Source organism: Microchirus variegatus, assembly GCF_963457635.1.
Source record: "Microchirus variegatus genome assembly, chromosome: 21".
In the NCBI taxonomy this organism is placed as follows: Eukaryota; Metazoa; Chordata; class Actinopteri; order Pleuronectiformes; family Soleidae; genus Microchirus; species Microchirus variegatus.
Window position 1 is genome coordinate 17,052,180 of NC_139822.1, and position 23,154 is coordinate 17,075,333.

The window sequence follows — 23,154 nt, forward strand, 5'->3', positions numbered from 1 at the left end:
GGACAGACGCAGTAGTTTGTCTGAGATGATGACGTGACGCCAGCACCGCTCTATATTCTTATGGGTGAGTTTTCATATACCTCCTTCAGTAACACTACACCACAGAGCCACTCCAATGTATTTCATTAGTGTCTGGTTTGATGTGTCTATCTTTGATCCTTCTCTCTTAAGTATATATAGTATATTTTGTTTTCATGAAACAACAAAAACAGATGATGGAAATACAGTGGTATGCAAAACTTATCCCACAGTGGGGAGAGAACAGGGTTCCAGCAGCTCAGTGTACAGATAAACAATTACAAAATATTCTAAAAACTGTACATGGAAAGAAATAAGATAAGAGTGAATGTAAATAAGGTGCGTATTAGGTTAAGATAAAAATAAGACAAGTATAGGCAGAAAACAAACAGAAGACAAAAACTGTAAACAATAACTTAACAGACCAGCCAAAAACAAAACTGTAAACAATAACTTAACAGACCAGCTAAAAACAAAAAACAAAACTGTAAACAATAACTTAACAGACCAGTTAAAAACAAGGAACAAAACTGTAAACAATAGCAACAGACAAGTTAAAAACAAGGAACAAAACTGTAAACAATAACATAACAGACCAGTTAAAAACAAGGAACAAAACTGTAAACAATAACTTAACAGACCAGTTAAAAACAAGGAACAAAACTGTAAACAATAACTTAACAGACCAGTTAAAAACAAGGAACAAAACTGTAAACAATAACAACAGACCAGTTAAAAACAAAACTGGAAACAACTTAACAGACCAGCTAAAAACAACTTGACAAAAACGTCATACTATACTATGTCGTCCAAAATTTGAAAATTTTTTGAAAAAGAAAATGGTCCAAAATTTGACAAAAACGTCATACTATACTATGTCGTCCAAAATTTTACAATTTTTTGAAAAAAAAAAATTGGTCCAAAATTTGTCAAAAACGTCATTCTATACTGTGTCATCCAAAATCAGACAATTTTTTTGAAAAACATTTTGTTGGTCCTAAACTTGACAAAAACGTCATACTATACTATGTCGTCCAAAATGTGAGTTTTTTGAAAAAAAAAAATTGGTCCAAAATTGGCTGCAGTTGCTGCTGCGGTTGCTACCGGGCTCGCACTCCTTGGGCCTTGTTATATTGGGCGCAAAATTCCAGCACTTTTCCATGACCCATGTCTATTTAGGGTGGTTTTCAAAAACTTTCACGTGGAACTGTGGAAACCCGCTCTCCTTCACTCAACTCTCATCCCACTTCTTGGCATTTTTCTTTAGAACATACTGTTTCATTCACATTTACAGGTAAAATTACCATGAGCGTGAAGACACTGATAAATAATCATAATAAAGATATTATTTTTGCTGAATGAAACACTGATTCTTCCAACACTGCATCATTCCACTGTTGGTGAAATCACTCTTTTTTGTGTTTGCATGCAGGTGTTGTGCCCGACCAGTCCCGACTTGCCGATCCAGTGTTGACTTGAGGTGTGTACGTGTGCTTTTACGTCATGCAAAGTGTGGGTTTCGTGCATCAAAGGAGTTTGAATACATACTGTAATTACACGTCAGTGCATATTGATCCTTTGGCAAAACTATAATCAGAGATATCTGGTTACACAGATTTGGATTCCATATATTTTACAAATAATTGTGCTTCCCACTTAATTAAACCAATAATGTCTGTTGTTTTTTTTAGGTTTGTGGTGATTTTTCATCTCATAAAAACAGGTGGCACTGAATGTACGTTTCATTATTTTGCATGATGATGTGTTGTCACCATATTGACAATATAGGTAGAATTCAACATTTATGTAGAGATTTTATTGATTTTTGTGTCAGAATTTAAACAGTTTTGAAAAGCCCCGACACAACGTAGTCTGTCGCTTCTCCATCGATGAGGCCGGTTCCGTTATTGTGAATGAACCAGCAGGGAACGTTTTCCCCGTTCTTCACGTCGTTCCTGAAGTCTCTCTGCCAGCCTCTGTGGGGGGGAAAAACTAAATTAAAACAAAATACAGCGACCGTTTCCAAGAGATGTTCATTCAAACTTGATTTCATGCATGTTATTATGAAAACACACAAATCTGAAATAACAGATTTGGGGAACTTTTGGCTAAATCTCCTGCAACCCATCTGTGGGTCCCTACCCAGTGTTTGGGAACCACCAATCTGAGGCATGTACCTGGTCACATTGAGCTGCTGGCCTTTCACAAACATGGTGGCGTCCGGTTTCTCTGGGACTTCACCTGGACGCAGGTCAGACACCTCATATACAATCCCATGGTAGAACTGACCTGTAGGACAAGCCAACATTTACAGGAAATATTGTTTTTAAATATTAGCAATCTGACTCTATACAGAAGCAGAAGTAAATTAGAATATTCTCTAACCCTTTCAAGGGAAACTAACATTTGGTAGGGTGTATTGCACCGCCATGTTTCTACAGTAGCCCAAACAGACAAACCAGCAGAAGCAGAAACTCACTACCCAAACAAAGAAGGTCTAAGATCTTTTTTAGGCTAAGGACGCAGTCGTTTACTGACGTGCTTGACAAAGGGTTGTCAGGATAATCAGGATAACTCTTGAGCTGCTATAATCCTAAAACCATGTGATGATCTACTTCCTGCTAAGAGTGTCGTGTTTTTACCCAGCAGGCCGTGAACACCAGAGGAGAGGAGATGACTGTCCACGGTGTAGAAACCTAAATAGTCCCGATGGTACGGATGCTTCTCCCACACTTTGTGTAGCAGGATGACAAACTTGACTGAATCTTTCAGAGTCACCGTCAGGCTGCGATCCTTGGTCACAAGAAGATCCACACTGTGGGAGGAGGAGGAGGAGGAGATTATTCTGAACTGGTTAAAGGAAAATGTTTCTCTCACTAAGAGAAAGTGATGGTGCAGCCGCTCACTTGAGTCCTTTGAGAGAGGCAGAGTCCGACCACAGCAGTTTGACCCATTTGCTGTCCTGGAACACTGAGATGTGACGAGTGCTCACCTCCAGCCTCACCCCCAGAGTCTGGTGGACGATGCCAAACCGCCAGAAATACGTGTTGATTTGACCATCAGGAGGGATTTTCTTGTCTCCGATTATCTGCCCGTTGACCAAAATACCTGAGGGAAACGATACGTTCAGTCACTTTTAAAAAGTAGCACGTAAATGTTCAAATATTGGTCAAAAAGAAGTAGACCAGGTAGTCTTGATGATGATCAGGACTGACCTGATTCTGGGTCTTTAACCAGAGAGAAAATGGTTCCTGGTTTGTCGTTAATGTTGAAGCACAGCGCGTCTTCTTTCTCTGGCAGCTCTATCATGAAATGAGGATCTCCATCCACTGCAAGTGATCACAATAACAGTAGATGACAGACAACACTGCTAAGAGACGGCAGCCAAGCTCCTTCCCAGAGGATGACTAAAGTCATTATTCTAAAGTCAGCTTCTGAGGAACATGCATGTCTGTCAATAAATCTTCGCAAAACCATCAAATAACACACAGTATGATAAAAACAAAAGAATGACTGACCAAAATATGTTGGTGATGGTGGAAGATAGGTATTGGAGGGGGAGGGCTTATACGTATGCACTGGAGGGCTTATAGGCATGTAGTGATGCCCTATATACAGTAAAGATAAAACCAAGTTAGTTAGTACAGTCCATTAACGTAAATGTAGAAATCTTTTTTGCCTTATGCTAAAAACAAATGACTGTTTCACCTCTTCGTTCTGCCACTTGTCTTTGTTCTGCCAAATAAAAGAAAAGAACAGCTTATTACATTCCACAGTTCAAACCACTGAAGCGCTAACCTCGACTGTTATAGTTGAGAAATTCAACAGTCCATGTATTGCAGTGATGTTTTTCCTATTTTGTCTGCACTGGATCACGTTGTAAACTATTTAATTTCCCCTCTTCACCTTCAGTCAGCTTGTCTGCAATGAGAGGGGTGTTCCTTACATCCTCAGTGTCAGGCTTGGTGACCACCATGGAGGTGAGAGGGGTGACGAAGCTGTACTTCAGAGACATCTCCAGTGCCTTGGCCGTGGCGTTGCCCTTCTCGTCCGAGGTACCACTCTTACTGCAGGAGTGAAGAATGTGACGTTTAAAGTTTGTGGCGACACGAGAGCTGCAGGTCTTCATTTGTTAAGTTTGTGTCACTTCAGTAAGCCTGAAAATTACCCTTTTAAGGGTGCTTTCACACTTACAGCATTTGGCGAACCAACCGGCCGTGGTTCGGTTCGTTTCCGTAGGTGTGAATGCAATCTCGGTACTTTGGTGTGCACCAAATCAAGCGGTCCGAGACCTGCCTGAAGGGGTGGTCTCGGACCGCTTCATCCACTCTGCTTTGGTATGGTTCCTCTGATGTGAAAGCACCCAAACCAAATGGGACGAAACAGTCTAGTTTAATGCATTATGGATATGAGATACGGGATTACCGGGCGCATCAGCGGTTTTTTGCGCCCTCCTCTGCCCAGCGTCAATCCCCACCGGGCACATTACCTTGCCAGCCAGCCGTATTCACACTAGAAGCCGCCGCGTGGCCGGTGGAAATACTCACATTGATTTGAGTGGCATCGATCGGCTCCGGTGACAGCGGAACGTAAGCTCCGTGGTCACCGGAGCTGATCGCTGCAGTGATGATTAGTTTGTTTCCGGTGCCGATGGTCTTTGCGGTCTATTTTGGTTCGTTTAGAACTCTGCATATGTGAAAGCAAACCTTACCCACGTCTGTTTGCTACATTGTAACATTTTTCTGACTGGTGCAGACCAAAGCAATCGAGCTATAGATGTGAAAGCGCCCTTAGTCTTAAACGTACCGCTTCTCCAGTAACTGCTGGATGGTCAGATAGGCCCACAGACGCTCTGTGAAATCCCCAAAGATGTACTCCTCATCTGGGTATATGTCGGTCCAGTTCACAGGACTGGCCAGATCCTGTGCTTTGTACTCATCCTCGAACTACAGGGAAGAGTTTACGTCAAATCAACAAAGTAAATAACAGACACAGCAGTAATTTCTGCAGTTTTCTTCTTCTTCTTCTTCTCACCCCCTGACCCATCACGTCCACCATGAAGTTGTCCAGGTCGTTGTCGGTCAGCCGACCAGCCACCACGATCTCTGAGCCGTTAAACAACTGGCTGAAGTGGTTTGTGGTCAACATGTCCACTGTGTTGTCAGGATAACGCAGGTCCACCTCCAGAAGCAGAGGACTGGCAACTTCATCATAGAAACCCTGAAATAAAAGCATGCACACAAACAACTTTTATTACAAACTGATCAAAGAATAGACATAATTGCGGATGAAGTTGACGTAGCTAGTAGAATTTAGCTGCTAGACTCAGCACGATTGGGGACTGCCGCTGTTGTTGTCGCATCAGTACGATGTCGCGATACGTATCCCGTTGACACGGCCACCCCGCCTACCAAATAACAGTACTGCTTTACCGGTTCCAACCCATACCGTGCTGTGCCAAACCAGTCGGTGAGTACCTTGTACGATTACTTTCGTCAATGCCTGAACACTGAAACATCACAAAAACCCAGTTATTTATCATCAAAAACCTTTCACCTGGATTTGAAGCGTTGCATCTGAAGCTTCGTATATTCTCCGGGCGATTCCTTTGTTTTGTTTGCTCAGCGCATCCAGGAAGGAGTAATCCACGTCGTTACCGAACCCGAGCGAGAACAGAGACATGTTCCCTCCGGCTGCCGTACGCACATTCTCCTGGATCTTCTCCAGGTTTTCTTCACCTTTCAACGTCACAGGTACAACGTGCACGGTTTTTAATCCTACATTGTTGATGAAGTTCCTCATTCAAATGTGACTTTATCCTCCAGATGCTCACCACCAAATGGCATTCCATCAGTCAGTAAAATGACAATATCAACGCTCCTCTCGGGGAGTTTCTTCTCCCGTCGTTCTTTGACCAGCATGTTCACACCACTTAACACTGCGTCGTTGATGTTGGTGCCTTAAATGTTCAACAAAGACTCAAATGTATTATATCAACTTGAATCTCTGTCGCAGGGGGATCAGACAACCAAAGTTGTGTGTTTTTTTTTTTACCAACCTCCCTGGAGGTCAAGTTTCCTCACAAAGTCAATGGCCTCAGTCAAGTTTTCTTTGGTTGCTTGGGTGAGCGAGTCCCTCCAGCAGTTCAAGACGTAGCTGAATGCGACGAGGGCAAAGTGGTCGTCCTCGTGGAGCTCTTTGAGGATCTGCTCCATCGACTCTCGTGTCTAGGAAGGGTCACAAGATCAGAGGTAGAGATGTGTGCACGTGAGTCGGATGCACAAAACCCAAACCCGCCCATGTCGCGCTTTATCCTCCACCGGAGGGACGCGATGTGCCTATCTCAGCTGACATAGGGATGACAGGCGGGGTTCACCCTGGACAAACAACCATTCACTCACACTCTCGCACCTACGTACAATTTAGAGTGATGAATTCACCTCATCCCCAAATCAACCATGGCCCTCAGCCCCAAACCCATGAATCCAAAATAGAAGCTTATATTTCAATTTTGACCTTAATTGAAACATTTAGTTGTTTTAAAAGCTGTTAGTTATGCTTTAATCAATTCCATACTGTTCAACCATATGATAGCAAGAATAAAAGAGAATATTTATTTATCCAAGGTCAAATTGGATTTTTTTTAATAAAAAAAAAAAATTGGGGCTGATTTTTTAATTAAAATTTAAAATCATGTATTGTCTTATCTTTATATATTCTGTGCGTATATGTATGTGTATGTATTTATATATATATGTGTATATATATATATATTTATGTATATAAACGTATCTATGTATGAATATGTATATATGCATGTGTATATATGTATGTATATGTATATATATGTGTATATGTATATATATATATGTATATATGCATGTGTGTATATATATGTATATATGCATGTGTATGTATATATATATACGTATATATGTATATGTATAAATGTGTGTGTATATATATACGTGTATGTGTGTGTATATATATATATATGTATATATATATATTTAGTGTATAAGTATAAGTCACTCGCTCTCTGTTACCCTTTGTGCCTATGGAGCTCAGCACTGCCCCCTATCAGTGCAGCATGGTACTTTCTGCCTCACCCTGTGCATTTTCACTGCATGTTTGTGGCCAATCAGAAAGACTGAAATAGGTCGCACACATTCATTACCTTTATCACCTCGCCCTTCTCCCGTGTATTTGAACAAGAAATGCGTAAATTCAGCAATTTTGACCACAGAAATGTTGAAATCATATAGAAAAATAACACTTTGAACAAACTGATTTTCTCTCATCATAGTAAGTATACTTACTTACTATTGTACTACACCTGACTGCATGTGACCGGTGTGCATAGATATTGTACCGTCACGTCTCTCACCTGTTTGATCTTTGTCCCGTGCATGGATCCACTTTGGTCGATCAAAAAAACCACGTTCTTTGGGACTCTGCGCAGCTCCGAGGGCGCAAAAAAGTGGACAAAGTATCCGTTCACAATCTGAAGGGAAAACGACGACAACATTCACAGCGTTCAAGTGCTCTCTGTTTATAGATGTAAGTCAGTCTGTGTGTCGACAGCTGACCTGAACGTCCCCGGAGCTCTTTGCTCTCTTTACGTCATACTTGATGATGAAATCTCCGTCGATGAGCGTTCCATCGCAACCTGGACACTCCCTCTGCTGCCCCACAGTCGGCGAGAAAGCGATGTGCGCCTGGCGACAAGACGAACACGCCGAGTTTAGCTTATTAGCTTATTCTTACCGCAAAAGTGAGCAAATGTGAAGAAACCAATTTTGAACCAGTTTGGAGACCTTTTTGTCTGTGACGGTTTTCTCCACCAGGGGAAGCAGGTCATTGCTGGGGAAGGTCGCGTGGGCATCGACAAACGCAAGGCCCTGTGGCTCGTAGATGTTTGCCACGATCTGTTTGAACACACAAGCACACAATTTCCCCCAAAAATTCTGACCAATATATTCTGACGCGTGTATATATATATATATATATGAGTGAATGTAGCGTGAGATCTGAATCACGAGCAGAGACGCACCTTAAATTCCCGCACCAGTGCTTTGGGTTTAACTCGTGTTAGAATCTCATATTGGCCCAGTTTCCTCTGGAGCAGCTCCTCGTGGGTCAGAACGAAGGTCACGTTACTTCGAGCCGCGACGTTGACGGACACCGAAAACTTCTCCATCTTTCTCCCAGAGACCCTGAATTAAAACACAGACACGATCACTGTGACAGAGATATTGAGATTAAAATGATCAAGTCTACAAGAAACCCAGGTGTTGCTTTGAAACTCTTGTTGTCGTTTGGCCGACTCACCTGACCAGTCCAGCAGTCTGTCCAGAGGAAACGGCTTTCTCGTACTGTTTCTTGGCCTTTTCTTTCTCCTTCACATCGCCAACATACACCCGACCATCGATTTCCCTGCGAGGCACAAAGACGGACAAAGACGCAACACGAGAAAAGTCAATGAACTTCGTTTTGGGAGGAAAAGCTCCGCTTTAGAGCTGTCGGGAGTGTGTGGAAGCACAGACATGCTGAAGTTGGTGATGAAGGCCGTCTTGGGCAGGTCCACTTCAAAGGCGATTTCCTGGGAGGCGTTTGCTTTGTTCAGAGCCACGGTCGTCATGACGGTGTGGGCGAAACGAGACGTCACAGTGCAGTCCACGGTGACGCTGTCAACCTCCACCTGACGCAGAAGGAGGGAGAGGATGAAGAAGACATTAACGTTATCATCACTATCATCGTTATCATCTCGTCCAGGGTGGGACATGCCGCTTGTCCCGACGCCATCTGGGGGTTGGCTCCAGCTCAGACCCTCAGAAAGGGACGGATGAGGTTTTTCTGAGCAGTTATGAGTAGCTATATAATATATTAAGATAGTTGTAGTGTTTGAGTTGTAGTGTTTGAGCTGTGGTGTTGGGGATGGACAAGTGCGGCTGAATCCAACCGTGGTGTTTTACCCTCTTAGTTACAGTTTGTTTGGGTCAGTGCGAAAGGAGTCCGAGACGATCTAATGCTGATCAAACAAGCAAACAATTGGAAAGAGGTGGTCTCGGACCGTAAGGAGAAGGAAGAACCGGTTGGAGATGGAAATGAAAACGACTAATTTGTCCTCGGTGTCTGGCAGGTCACCATCGCGTCCTCCTCCAGAGGCAAACTAGCTCATTTAGCTGAGCGCCGTCTCCACTCGTCGCTGATTCTCGGGTCAGATTTTGGGCAACACCTGTGGCACCAGACCCTCCGGCCCACGGTTGAGAAACAGCGCCATGGGTGCAATTTTGCAGCGCCCCAGGATGACGATGGTAGCTTTGCTAAATTTGGTTTTGTACCCTTGGAGGAGGAAGAGTTGGATGGGTGTCGTTTGGTCCTCTGACTCCGCTACGACTTTCAGGGGTAGGGTAGGGTTGGGGTTGGGGTGAGAGTTGATGTTGGGGTTGGGGTGAGAGTTGATGTTAGGGTTCTCCTCCCCTGTTCTCTCAGCTCCTCACTGGGGAATGTGAAATGTGAAAACACCGAGGCCATGCTTGCTGCACCACGCTCGCCCACCAGCCACATGGCTGCCTCTGGGGAGCTGCTCATCACCGGAACAGCAGGACACGGATGATTTTTTTTTTTTTAAGATTTGAGATGGTGAACGTGAATAACAAACCTTACCTGTCCCGTATATGTACTTCTTTTCTGGAACAAAACACAAAAAAAAAAGAAATATAGCTTTTAATTGATAAACACAACGCTAAGTCATGAAATAACCTATTTTAACCCTTTAACATTTCTGCCAGTATGTGAACATAACATATCAAATACCTGCAGTGATCTGGCAGCGCCGCTTGTTTCCTGTAACACAAACACAGCTGAGTTGATTGTGAAAATTCAGATTAACCCTTAGAACACGGAGGATTAAGGGTGAATTTCTAATTCCTTGCTTAACCCTCAATCTCAAAAATGTGCTCCCTCTAGTGCAAGTGCTGTCCCGATTCTCAGAAAAATGAAGTTGAGGGCCAAAGTTTAAGGGCTGTATCGCCCTCAATATTGAGATTTTCCGAGACCACCCTTGGGAGCGAGGGCTACCCATAATGCATTGCGTGTTTTGACATAACAAAGATGGCGCCAAAAGCAGCAAAACGAGTACGCTAGAAATGTAAGTATTTTCTTTGTTAATAGAGATATAAAAATGATGAAAACCATTGTATTATCTTAGTTTAGGCCCATTTTATGGATTACTGACGTCATTGTTGCGTAACATTCATTTGTATTTTTTACGATGTTTTGTCTATAGTCGGTTGTCTATAGTATCATCTTATAACTAACTGACAACCTAATAACTTGACTGACAAACGAATCGTAATGAATAATCGTGACGTAAATGTGTTCTTCTTATTATTATTTTTTGGAGTTGACAGACTGGACGCAGCTTTCGCGTTATTCTGCCCCCTACAGTCTGAAGACGTATCTGCATTTAAGGGGTGTCCCATTTCTAAGTGACAAAATAACCCTCAACACTTGGTTTTGAGGGCCAGTTAAGATTAAGGGTTGAGCTTGAGGGTTAAGATAGGAATTGGAATTGGCCCTTTGGCTGCTTTCATATTAATATGTTAAAACGTATATATACAGAGGCTTTCAGAATGTTGTTATTTTTTTGAATTTTCACCAACTATATAAATGCACCTGAGCAAAGAGTACGGCACGGTTCAAAGTTCACTTGGCAATCTTAACTTTGACTCAACAACACGTACGTACACTACCGTTCCAAAGTTTGGGGTCACCTATACAATTTTTGTTGTCTTTTCCATTAAAAGACAGACTTTTATCCATCAACAGAGTTGCAAAATGAATAGAAAATATAGTCAAGACATTGACAAGATTAGAAATAATGATTTTTATTCGAAATAATATACTTTGCTTTTGTCAAAGAATCAGCAAAACTGTGCTAACATCATTGCACAAGGGTTTTCTAATCATCCAATAGCCTTCTAACACCATTACCAAACACATTGTACCATTAGAACACTGGAAATGGGCCTCTATACACCTATGAATGTCAGGATGTCCATATAAGGAGTTCTCTGTGTGTGTGTGTGTGTGTGTGTGTGTGTGTGTGTGTGTGTGTGTGAGTGAGTTCACCTGTGGAGCTTCATGGTCCTCAGAGATGACCAGAGCTGCCCGACTCAGACTGGGCAGCCAGAGGCAGACGCAGCCCGACAGCAGCAGCAGTAGATGAACACGCAGCAGTCCAGACATGACCAATCGCCCACTGAACACTGACTGACTTCAGTACTGAGAATAAAAACTCTATGTCCAGGGAGGGAGGATCAGAAAGACCTGTGCTCTATGGTCAGGAGACGCTGAATCACTGGATTGGCACCAAAGTACGATGAGGCCAATGTAAACACGTGTTTTCAATGTTTAATTTTTTCACTATTTATCACTTTAATTCCACTAAACATTCGACTATTTTCAGGAAAAAGCAGAAACGCTGTCCTGTGCTTTGTTAAGTAAATGTGTCTTTTCAAATATTTAAGTCAAATAAAACAGACTGATTTCACTTTAACAAACACATTTTTTTTTTTTGCTCGTCTACGAACAAACAAAGTCTGGCTGCTCTTTGCACTTCAGCTGTTGATCTGTCATCTCAGTGTCGTAAAAAGCAAACACCATCGTTTTGGTCACTGGTCACTTTAGTCAAGACATTAACAAGATTAGAAACGATGATTTTTATTCAAAAATAATCATTTTGCCCTTCAAAATTTGCTTTCGTCAAAACGAACCAGCAAAACAGTTTTCAGCTGTGCTAACATCATTGCACAAGGGTTTTCAAGGGTTTTCTAATCATCCAATAGCCTTCTAACACCATTAGCAAACACAATGTACCATTAGAACACTGGAAATGGGCCTCTATACATTAAAAACCAGACATTTTAGGTACACCATTGTAATGTCCAGGGTTTGAGGGATTATTGGCAAACAGAATTTGGGAAATAAAGCCCATTTTGAAAATATAGGTAGAATTTTTAATGATTTCTGTGTCAGATTTTAAACAGATTTTAAACAGTCATATTCAATCCCATGGTAGAACTGACCTGTAGGACAACATCAACATTAACATGAGGACATATACATATACACATTCTGCAGCCAATTATGTCAGAATTAGTAAAAACATGAAATAATAAAAAAAATAAAAAAATGTATATATCTCAAAGAGTATGTGATTTTTTTTTTTTTACTGATATTTTACACACAAAGAAGATGTTAATTTACCTGTTTTTTTTGTACATCATTAATCCTAATGTTAATTTACAAGGTCTTTGTGCTTCATTAATTTACCACAGATTATTTCTACTGAATGTTGTCAAATATAGTATATATAATAAAAAAATAAATGAATGAATAATAAATAACCACCTCCAGTACGTTTCTGTATCTTAAGGTGGTTAAACCAGTTATATCTCTATCTGTTTGTTCTGTTTTAATTATTATACAAAAAATAAAAAGGAACAAATGATATGCTTATGTGCACAATAAAAGTGACACATGGAAACTCTGACGTTCGGCTTTCCTTAACAAAAACTGATGACGATATCATGTCTGTCTGTAATACACTAAGTTATATAACCATGCTACTTCTAAGCAGCAGCAGCTTCCCTGGTGGTCTAGTGGTTAGGATTCGGCGCTCTCACCGCCGCGGCCCGGGTTCGATTCCCGGTCAGGGAACGACATTTTTTGCAGATTATGATTTTGGACAAGAATTTATATATATTTTCATCCATTCACTTAACTGTCCGACACTGATTATGACCTGGAAGCTATTGAGCTAAACTGCTCCATATTTATTGTATGAAATGTATTAAAAATTCATAAAAACTAAGAAAAGCGTAAAAATATGACAAAAAAAAGAAGTGAGTCTTATACAGAAATTGTAGCTCTTCTATATTATGATGTTTTGGGCAACTTTGGGCAAAAGTTTTGATATTTTTGGTCAAATTTTGGACGACATCGTAAACTACAATGTTTTTGTCAAATTTTGGACCCCAATTCTTTTTTTAATTAGTCAAAAAAAAGATTTCAAAAGTTTTTTTGTATAGGATGACGTACTACATAGTATAGTATGTCGTTTTTGTCAAGTTTTGGACCAAAAAAAGTTTTTCAAAAAAATGGTCAGATTTTGGACGACATAGTATAGTATGTCGTTTTTGTCCAATTTTGGACCACATTTTTTTTCCCCAAAAATTGTCACATTTTGGAGACATAGTATAGTATGAAGTACTGCATAGTATAGTGTGACGTTTTTGTCAAGTTTTGGACCAAAAAAAAGTTTTTCAAAAAATTGTCAGAATCAAAAACGACATAGTATAGTATGTCGTTTTTGTCCAATTTTGGACCAAATTTTTTTCTCCAAAAATGGTCACATTTTGGAGATATAGTGTAGTATGACGTACTACATAGTATAGTGTGACGTTTTTGTCAAGTTTTGGACCAAAAAAACGTTTTTTTTAAAAATTGTCAGAATCAAAAACGTCATAGTATAGTATGTCGTTTTTGTCCAATTTTGGACCAAATTTTTTTCTCCAAAAATGGTCACATTTTGGAGATATAGTATAGTATGACGTACTGCATAGTATAGTGTGACGTTTTTGTCAAGTTTTGGACCAAAAAAACGTTTTTTTTAAAAATTGTCAGAATCAAAAACGACATAGTATAGTATGTCGTTTTTGTCCAATTTTGGACCAAATTTTTTTTCTCCAAAAATGGTCACATTTTGGAGATATAGTATAGTATGACGTACTACATAGTATAGTGTGACGTTTTTGTCAAGTTTTGGACCAAAAAAACGTTTTTCCAAAAAATTGTCAGAATCAAAAACGACATAGTATAGTATGTCGTTTTTGTCCAATTTTGGACCAAATTTTTTTTCTCCAAAAATGGTCACATTTTAGAGACATAGTATAGTATGACGTACTGCATAGTATAGTGTGACGTTTTTGTCAAGTTTTGGACCAAAAAAACGTTTTTCCAAAAAATTGTCAGAATCAAAAACGACATAGTATAGTATGTCGTTTTTGTCCAATTTTGGACCAAATTTTTTTTCTCCAAAAATGGTCACATTTTGGAGATATAGTATAGTATGACGTACTACATAGTATAGTGTGACGTTTTTGTCAAGTTTTGGACCAAAAAAACGTTTTTCCAAAAAATTGTCAGAATCAAAAACGACATAGTATAGTATGTCGTTTTTGTCCAATTTTGGACCAAATTTTTTTTCTCCAAAAATGGTCACATTTTAGAGACATAGTATAGTATGACGTACTGCATAGTATAGTGTGACGTTTTTGTCAAGTTTTGGACCAAAAAAACGTTTTTCCAAAAAATTGTCAGAATCAAAAACGACATAGTATAGTATGTCGTTTTTGTCCAATTTTGGACCAAATTTTTTTTCTCCAAAAATGGTCACATTTTAGAGACATAGTATAGTATGACGTACTGCATAGTATAGTGTGACGTTTTTGTCAAGTTTTGGACCAAAAAAACGTTTTTCCAAAAAATTGTCAGAATCAAAAACGACATAGTATAGTATGTCGTTTTTGTCCAATTTTGGACCAAATTTTTTTTCTCCAAAAATGGTCACATTTTGGAGATATAGTATAGTATGACGTACTACATAGTATAGTGTGACGTTTTTGTCAAGTTTTGGACCAAAAAAACGTTTTTTTTAAAAATTGTCAGAATCAAAAACGTCATAGTATAGTATGTCGTTTTTGTCCAATTTTGGACCAAATTTTTTTCTCCAAAAATGGTCACATTTTGGAGATATAGTATAGTATGACGTACTGCATAGTATAGTGTGACGTTTTTGTCAAGTTTTGGACCAAAAAAACGTTTTTTTTTAAAAATTGTCAGAATCAAAAACGACATAGTATAGTATGTCGTTTTTGTCCAATTTTGGACCAAATTTTTTTTCTCCAAAAATGGTCACATTTTGGAGATATAGTATAGTATGACGTACTACATAGTATAGTGTGACGTTTTTGTCAAGTTTTGGACCAAAAAAACGTTTTTTCCAAAAAATTGTCAGAATCAAAAACGACATAGTATAGTATGTCGTTTTTGTCCAATTTTGGACCAAATTTTTTTTCTCCAAAAATGGTCACATTTTAGAGACATAGTATAGTATGACGTACTGCATAGTATAGTGTGACGTTTTTGTCAAGTTTTGGACCAAAAAAACGTTTTTCCAAAAAATTGTCAGAATCAAAAACGACATAGTATAGTATGTCGTTTTTGTCCAATTTTGGACCAAATTTTTTTTCTCCAAAAATGGTCACATTTTGGAGATATAGTATAGTATGACGTACTACATAGTATAGTGTGACGTTTTTGTCAAGTTTTGGACCAAAAAAACGTTTTTCCAAAAAATTGTCAGAATCAAAAACGACATAGTATAGTATGTCGTTTTTGTCCAATTTTGGACCAAATTTTTTTTCTCCAAAAATGGTCACATTTTAGAGACATAGTATAGTATGACGTACTGCATAGTATAGTGTGACGTTTTTGTCAAGTTTTGGACCAAAAAAACGTTTTTCCAAAAAATTGTCAGAATCAAAAACGACATAGTATAGTATGTCGTTTTTGTCCAATTTTGGACCAAATTTTTTTTCTCCAAAAATGGTCACATTTTAGAGACATAGTATAGTATGACGTACTGCATAGTATAGTGTGACGTTTTTGTCAAGTTTTGGACCAAAAAAACGTTTTTCCAAAAAATTGTCAGAATCAAAAACGACATAGTATAGTATGTCGTTTTTGTCCAATTTTGGACCAAATTTTTTTTCTCCAAAAATGGTCACATTTTAGAGACATAGTATAGTATGACGTACTGCATAGTATAGTGTGACGTTTTTGTCAAGTTTTGGACCAAAAAAACGTTTTTCCAAAAAATTGTCAGAATCAAAAACGACATAGTATAGTATGTCGTTTTTGTCCAATTTTGGACCAAATTTTTTTTCTCCAAAAATGGTCACATTTTGGAGATATAGTATAGTATGACGTACTACATAGTATAGTGTGACGTTTTTGTCAAGTTTTGGACCAAAAAAACGTTTTTTTTTTAAATTGTCAGAATCAAAAACGACATAGTATAGTATGTCGTTTTTGTCCAATTTTGGACCAAATTTTTTTTCTCCAAAAATGGTCACATTTTAGAGACATAGTATAGTATGACGTACTGCATAGTATAGTGTGACGTTTTTGTCAAGTTTTGGACCAAAAAAACGTTTTTCCAAAAAATTGTCAGAATCAAAAACGACATAGTATAGTATGTCGTTTTTGTCCAATTTTGGACCAAATTTTTTTTCTCCAAAAATGGTCACATTTTGGAGATATAGTATAGTATGACGTACTGCATAGTATAGTGTGACGTTTTTGTCAAGTTTTGGACCAAAAAAACGTTTTTCAAAAAAATTGTCAGAATCAAAAACGACATAGTATAGTATGTCGTTTTTGTCCAATTTTGGACCAAATTTTTTTTCTCCAAAAATGGTCACATTTTGGAGATATAGTATAGTATGACGTACTACATAGTATAGTGTGACGTTTTTGTCAAGTTTTGGACCAAAAAAACGTTTTTCCAAAAAATTGTCAGAATCAAAAACGACATAGTATAGTATGTCGTTTTTGTCCAATTTTGGACCAAATTTTTTTTCTCCAAAAATGGTCACATTTTGGAGATATAGTATAGTATGACGTACTACATAGTATAGTGTGACGTTTTTGTCAAGTTTTGGACCAAAAAAACGTTTTTCAAAAAAATTGTCAGAATCAAAAACGACATAGTATAGTATGTCGTTTTTGTCCAATTTTGGACCAAATTTTTTTTCTCCAAAAATGGTCACATTTTAGAGACATAGTATAGTATGACGTACTGCATAGTATAGTGTGACGTTTTTGTCAAGTTTTGGACCAAAAAAACGTTTTTCCAAAAAATTGTCAGAATCAAAAACGACATAGTATAGTATGTCGTTTTTGTCCAATTTTGGACCAAATTTTTTTTCTCCAAAAATGGTCACATTTTGGAGATATAGTATAGTATGACGTACTACATAGTATAGTGTGACGTTTTTGTCAAGTTTTGGACCAAAAAAACGTTTTTCCAAAAAATTGTCAGAATCAAAAACGACATAGTATAGTATGTCGTTTTTGTCCAATTTTGGACCAAATTTTTTTTCTCCAAAAATGGTCACATTTTGGAGATATAGTATAGTATGACGTACTACATAGTATAGTGTGACGTTTTTGTCAAGTTTTGGACCAAAAAAACGTTTTTCAAAAAAATTGTCAAAATCAAATACGACATAGTATAGTATGTCGTTTTTGTCCAATTTTGGACCAAATTTTTTTTCTCCAAAAATGGTCACATTTTGGAGATATAGTATAGTATGACGTACTACATAGTATAGTGTGACGTTTTTGTCAAGTTTTGGACCAAAAAAACGTTTTTCCAAAAAATTGTCAGAATCAAAAACGACATAGTATAGTATGTCGTTTTTGTCCAATTTTGGACCAAATTTTTTTTCTCCAAAAATGGTCACATTTTAGAGACATAGTATAGTATGACGTACTGCATAGTATAGTGTGACGTTTTTGTCAAGTTTTGGACCAAAAAAACGTTTTTCCAAAAAATTGTCAGAATCAAAAACGACATAGTATAGTATGTCGTTTTTGTCCAATTTTGGACCAAATTTTTTTTCTCCAAAAATGGTCACATTTTAGAGACATAGTATAGTATGACGTACTGCATAGTATAGTGTGACGTTTTTGTCAAGTTTTGGACCAAAAAAACGTTTTTTTTTAAAAATTGTCAGAATCAAAAACGACATAGTATAGTATGTCGTTTTTGTCCAATTTTGGACCAAATTTTTTTTCTCCAAAAATGGTCACATTTTAGAGACATAGTATAGTATGACGTACTGCATAGTATAGTGTGACGTTTTTGTCAAGTTTTGGACCAAAAAAACGTTTTTCCAAAAAATTGTCAGAATCAAAAACGACATAGTATAGTATGTCGTTTTTGTCCAATTTTGGACCAAATTTTTTTTCTCCAAAAATGGTCACATTTTGGAGATATAGTATAGTATGACGTACTACATAGTATAGTGTGACGTTTTTGTCAAGTTTTGGACCAAAAAAACGTTTTTTCCAAAAAATTGTCAGAATCAAAAACGACATAGTATAGTATGTCGTTTTTGTCCAATTTTGGACCAAATTTTTTTTCTCCAAAAATGGTCACATTTTGGAGATATAGTATAGTATGACGTTACTACATAGTATAGTGTGACGTTTTTGTCAAGTTTTGGACCAAAAAAACGTTTTTCAAAAAAGTTGTCAGAATCAAAACAACATAGTATAGTATGTCGTTTTTGTCCAATTTTGGACCAAATTTTTTTTCTCCAAAAATGGTCACATTTTGGAGATATAGTATAGTATGACGTACTACATAGTATAGTGTGACGTTTTTGTCAAGTTTTGGACCAAAAAAACGTTTTTTTTTTTAATTGTCAGAATCAAAAACGACATAGTATAGTATGTCGTTTTTTGTCCAATTTTGGACCAATTTTTTTTTCTCCAAAAATGGTCACATTTTAGAGACATAGTATAGTATGACGTACTGCATAGTATAGTGTGACGTTTTTGTCAAGTTTTGGACCAAAAAAACGTTTTTTTTAAAAAATTGTCAGAATCAAAAACGACATAGTATAGTATGTCGTTTTTGTCCAATTTTGGACCAAATTTTTTTTCTCCAAAAATGGTCACATTTTGGAGATATAGTATAGTATGAGACGTACTACATAGTATAGTGTGACGTTTTTGTCAAGTTTTGGACCAAAAAAACGTTTTTCAAAAAAATTGTCAGAATCAAAAACGACATAGTATAGTATGTCGTTTTTGTCCAATTTTGGACCAAATTTTTTTTTCTCCAAAAATGGTCACATTTTGGAGATATAGTATAGTATGACGTACTACATAGTATAGTGTGACGTTTTTGTCAAGTTTTGGACCAAAAAAACGTTTTTTTTAAAAATTGTCAGAATCAAAAACGACATAGTATAGTATGTCGTTTTTGTCCAATTTTGGACCAAATTTTTTTTCTCCAAAAATGGTCACATTTTAGAGACATAGTATAGTATGACGTACTGCATAGTATTAGTGTGACGTTTTTGTCAAGTTTTGGACCAAAAAAACGTTTTTCCAAAAAATTGTCAGAATCAAAAACGACATAGTATAGTATGTCGTTTTTGTCCAATTTTGGACCAAATTTTTTTTTCTCCAAAAATGGTCACATTTTAGAGACATAGTATAGTATGACGTACTGCATAGTATAGTGTGACGTTTTTGTCAAGTTTTGGACCAAAAAAACGTTTTTTTTAAAAAATTGTCAGAATCAAAAACGACATAGTATAGTATGTCGTTTTTGTCCAATTTTGGGACCAATTTTTTTTTCTCCAAAAATGGTCACATTTTAGAGACAATAGTATAGTATGACGTACTGCATAGTATAGGTGTGACGTTTTTGTCAAGTTTTTGGACCAAAAAAACGTTTTTTCCAAAAAATTGTCAGAATCAAAAACGACATAGTATAGTATGTCGTTTTTGTCCAATTTTGGACCAAATTTTTTTTTCTCCAAAAATGGTCACATTTTAGAGACATAGTATAGTATGACGTACTGCATAGTATAGTGTGACGTTTTTGTCAAGTTTTGGACCAAAAAAAACGTTTTTCCAAAAAATTGTCAGAATCAAAAACGACATAGATATAGTATGTCGTTTTTGTCCAATTTTGGACCAAATTTTTTTTCTCCAAAAATGGTCACATTTTGGAGATATAGTATAGTATGACGTACTACATAGTATAGTGTGACGTTTTTGTCAAGTTTTGGACCAAAAAAACGTTTTTCAAAAAAATTGTCAGAATCAAAAACGACATAGTATAGTATGTCGTTTTTGTCAATTTTGGACCCAAATTTTTTTTCTCCAAAAATGGTCACATTTTGGAGATATAGTATAGTATGACGTACTACATAGTATAGTGTGACGTTTTTGTCAAGTTTTGGACCAAAAAAAACGTTTTTTTTTTAAAAAATTGTCAGAATCAAAAACGACATAGTACTAGTATGTCGTTTTTGTCCAATTTTGGACCAAATTTTTTTTTCTCCAAAAATGGTCACATTTTGGAGATATAGTATAGTATGACGTACTACATAGTATAGTGTGACGTTTTTGTCAAGTTTTTGGACCAAAAAAAACGTTTTTCAAAAAAATTGTCAGAATCAAAAACGACATAGTATAGTATGTCGTTTTTGTCCAATTTTGGACCAAATTTTTTTTTCTCCAAAAATGGTCACATTTGGAGATATAGTATAGTATGACGTACTACATAGTATAGTGTGACGTTTTTGTCAAGTTTTGGACCAAAAAAAACGTTTTTTTTTAAAATTGTCAGAATCAAAAACGACATAGTATAGTAAGTCGTTTTTGTCCAATTTTGGACCAATTTTTTTTCTCCAAAAATGGTCACAATTTAGAGACATAGTATAGTATGAACGTACTGCATAGTATAGTGTGACGTTTTTGTCAAGTTTTGGACAAAAAAACGTTTTTCCAAAAAATTGTCAGAATCAAAAACGACATAGTATAGTATGTCGTTTTTTGTCCAATTTTGGACCAAATTTTTTTTCTCCAAAAATGGTCTAGTATGACGTACTGCATAGTATAGTGTGACGTTTTTGTCAAGTTTTGGACCAAAAAAACGTTTTTTTTTAAAAATGGTCAGAATCAAAAACGACATAGTATAGTATGTCGTTTTTGTCCAATTTTGGACCAAATTTTTTTTCTCCAAAAATGGTCACATTTTAGAGACATAGTATAGTATGACGTACTGCATAGTATAGTGTGACGTTTTTGTCAAGTTTTGGACCAAAAAAACGTTTTTCCAAAAAATTGTCAGAATCAAAAACGACATAGTATAGTATGTCGTTTTTGTCCAATTTTGGACCAAATTTTTTTTCTCCAAAAATGGTCACATTTTAGAGACATAGTATAGTATGACGTACTGCATAGTATAGTGTGACGTTTTTGTCAAGTTTTGGACCAAAAAAACGTTTTTCCAAAAAATTGTCAGAATCAAAAACGACATAGTATAGTATGTCGTTTTTGTCCAATTTTGGACCAAATTTTTTTTCTCCAAAAATGGTCACATTTTGGAGATATAGTATAGTATGATGTACTGCATAGTATAGTGTGACGTTTTTGTCAAGTTTTGGACCAAAAAAACGTTTTTTTTAAAAAAATTGTCAGAATCAAAAACGACATAGTATAGTATGTCGTTTTTGTCCAATTTTGGACCAAATTTTTTTTCTCCAAAAATGGTCACATTTTGGAGATATAGTATAGTATGACGTACTACATAGTATAGTGTGACGTTTTTGTCAAGTTTTGGACCAAAAAAACGTTTTTCAAAAAAATTGTCAGAATCAAAAACGACATAGTATAGTATGTCGTTTTTGTCCAATTTTGGACCAAATTTTTTTTCTCCAAAAATGGTCACATTTTAGAGACATAGTATAGTATGACGTACTGCATAGTATAGTGTGACGTTTTTGTCAAGTTTTGGACCAAAAAAACGTTTTTCCAAAAAATTGTCAGAATCAAAAACGACATAGTATAGTATGTCGTTTTTGTCCAATTTTGGACCAAATTTTTTTCTCCAAAAATGGTCACATTTTAGAGACATAGTATAGTATGACGTACTGCATAGTATAGTGTGATGTTTTTGTCAAGTTTTGGACCAAAAAAACGTTTTTCCAAAAAATTGTCAGAATCAAAAACGACATAGTATAGTATGTCGTTTTTGTCAAATTTTGGACCAAATTTTTTTTCTCCAAAAATGGTCACATTTTGGAGATATAGTATAGTATGACGTACTACATAGTATAGTGTGACGTTTTTGTCAAGTTTTGGACCAAAAAAACGTTTTTTTTTTAAATTGTCAGAATCAAAAACGACATAGTATAGTATGTCGTTTTTGTCCAATTTTGGACCAAATTTTTTTTCTCCAAAAATGGTCACATTTTAGAGACATAGTATAGTATGACGTACTGCATAGTATAGTGTGACGTTTTTGTCAAGTTTTGGACCAAAAAAACGTTTTTCCAAAAAATTGTCAGAATCAAAAACGACATAGTATAGTATGTCGTTTTTGTCCAATTTTGGACCAAATTTTTTTTCTCCAAAAATGGTCACATTTTGGAGATATAGTATAGTATGACGTACTACATAGTATAGTGTGACGTTTTTGTCAAGTTTTGGACCAAAAAAACGTTTTTTTAAAAAAATTGTCAGAATCAAAAACGACATAGTATAGTATGTCGTTTTTGTCCAATTTTGGACCAAATTTTTTTTCTCCAAAAATGGTCACATTTTGGAGATATAGTATAGTATGACGTACTACATAGTATAGTGTGACGTTTTTGTCAAGTTTTGGACCAAAAAAACGTTTTTCAAAAAAATTGTCAGAATCAAAAACGACATAGTATAGTATGTCGTTTTTGTCCAATTTTGGACCAAATTTTTTTTCTCCAAAAATGGTCACATTTTGGAGATATAGTATAGTATGACGTACTACATAGTATAGTGTGACGTTTTTGTCAAGTTTTGGACCAAAAAAACGTTTTTTTTAAAAAATTGTCAGAATCAAAAACGACATAGTATAGTATGTCGTTTTTGTCCAATTTTGGACCAAATTTTTTTTCTCCAAAAATGGTCACATTTTGGAGATATAGTATAGTATGACGTACTACATAGTATAGTGTGACGTTTTTGTCAAGTTTTGGACCAAAAAAACGTTTTTCAAAAAAATTGTCAGAATCAAAAACGACATAGTATAGTATGTCGTTTTTGTCCAATTTTGGACCAAATTTTTTTTCTCCAAAAATGGTCACATTTTGGAGATATAGTATAGTATGACGTACTACATAGTATAGTGTGACGTTTTTGTCAAGTTTTGGACCAAAAAAACGTTTTTTTTTTAAAATTGTCAGAATCAAAAACGACATAGTATAGTATGTCGTTTTT

At 36.5% G+C, this 23,154-nt stretch overlaps 1 protein-coding gene across 1 annotated transcript; it reads right to left on the reverse strand.

Annotated features, from left to right (window-relative positions):
* Positions 1-1,855: 1,855 nt before the first annotated feature.
* LOC310942653 (inter-alpha-trypsin inhibitor heavy chain H3-like) lies at positions 1,856-11,271 on the reverse strand (the record flags this gene model as incomplete). Its single annotated transcript, XM_083908067.1, has 20 exons — positions 1,856-1,994; positions 2,196-2,307; positions 2,661-2,833; positions 2,925-3,126; positions 3,234-3,347; positions 3,895-4,085; positions 4,825-4,964; positions 5,053-5,238; positions 5,575-5,756; positions 5,852-5,977; positions 6,077-6,245; positions 7,406-7,522; positions 7,608-7,736; positions 7,836-7,946; positions 8,072-8,234; positions 8,350-8,454; positions 8,565-8,719; positions 9,688-9,711; positions 9,838-9,867; positions 11,155-11,271. 20 exons carry the CDS (start codon positions 11,269-11,271, stop codon positions 1,856-1,858), a joined length of 2,685 nt encoding a protein of 894 aa, XP_083764193.1.
* Positions 11,272-23,154: the final 11,883 nt, after the last annotated feature.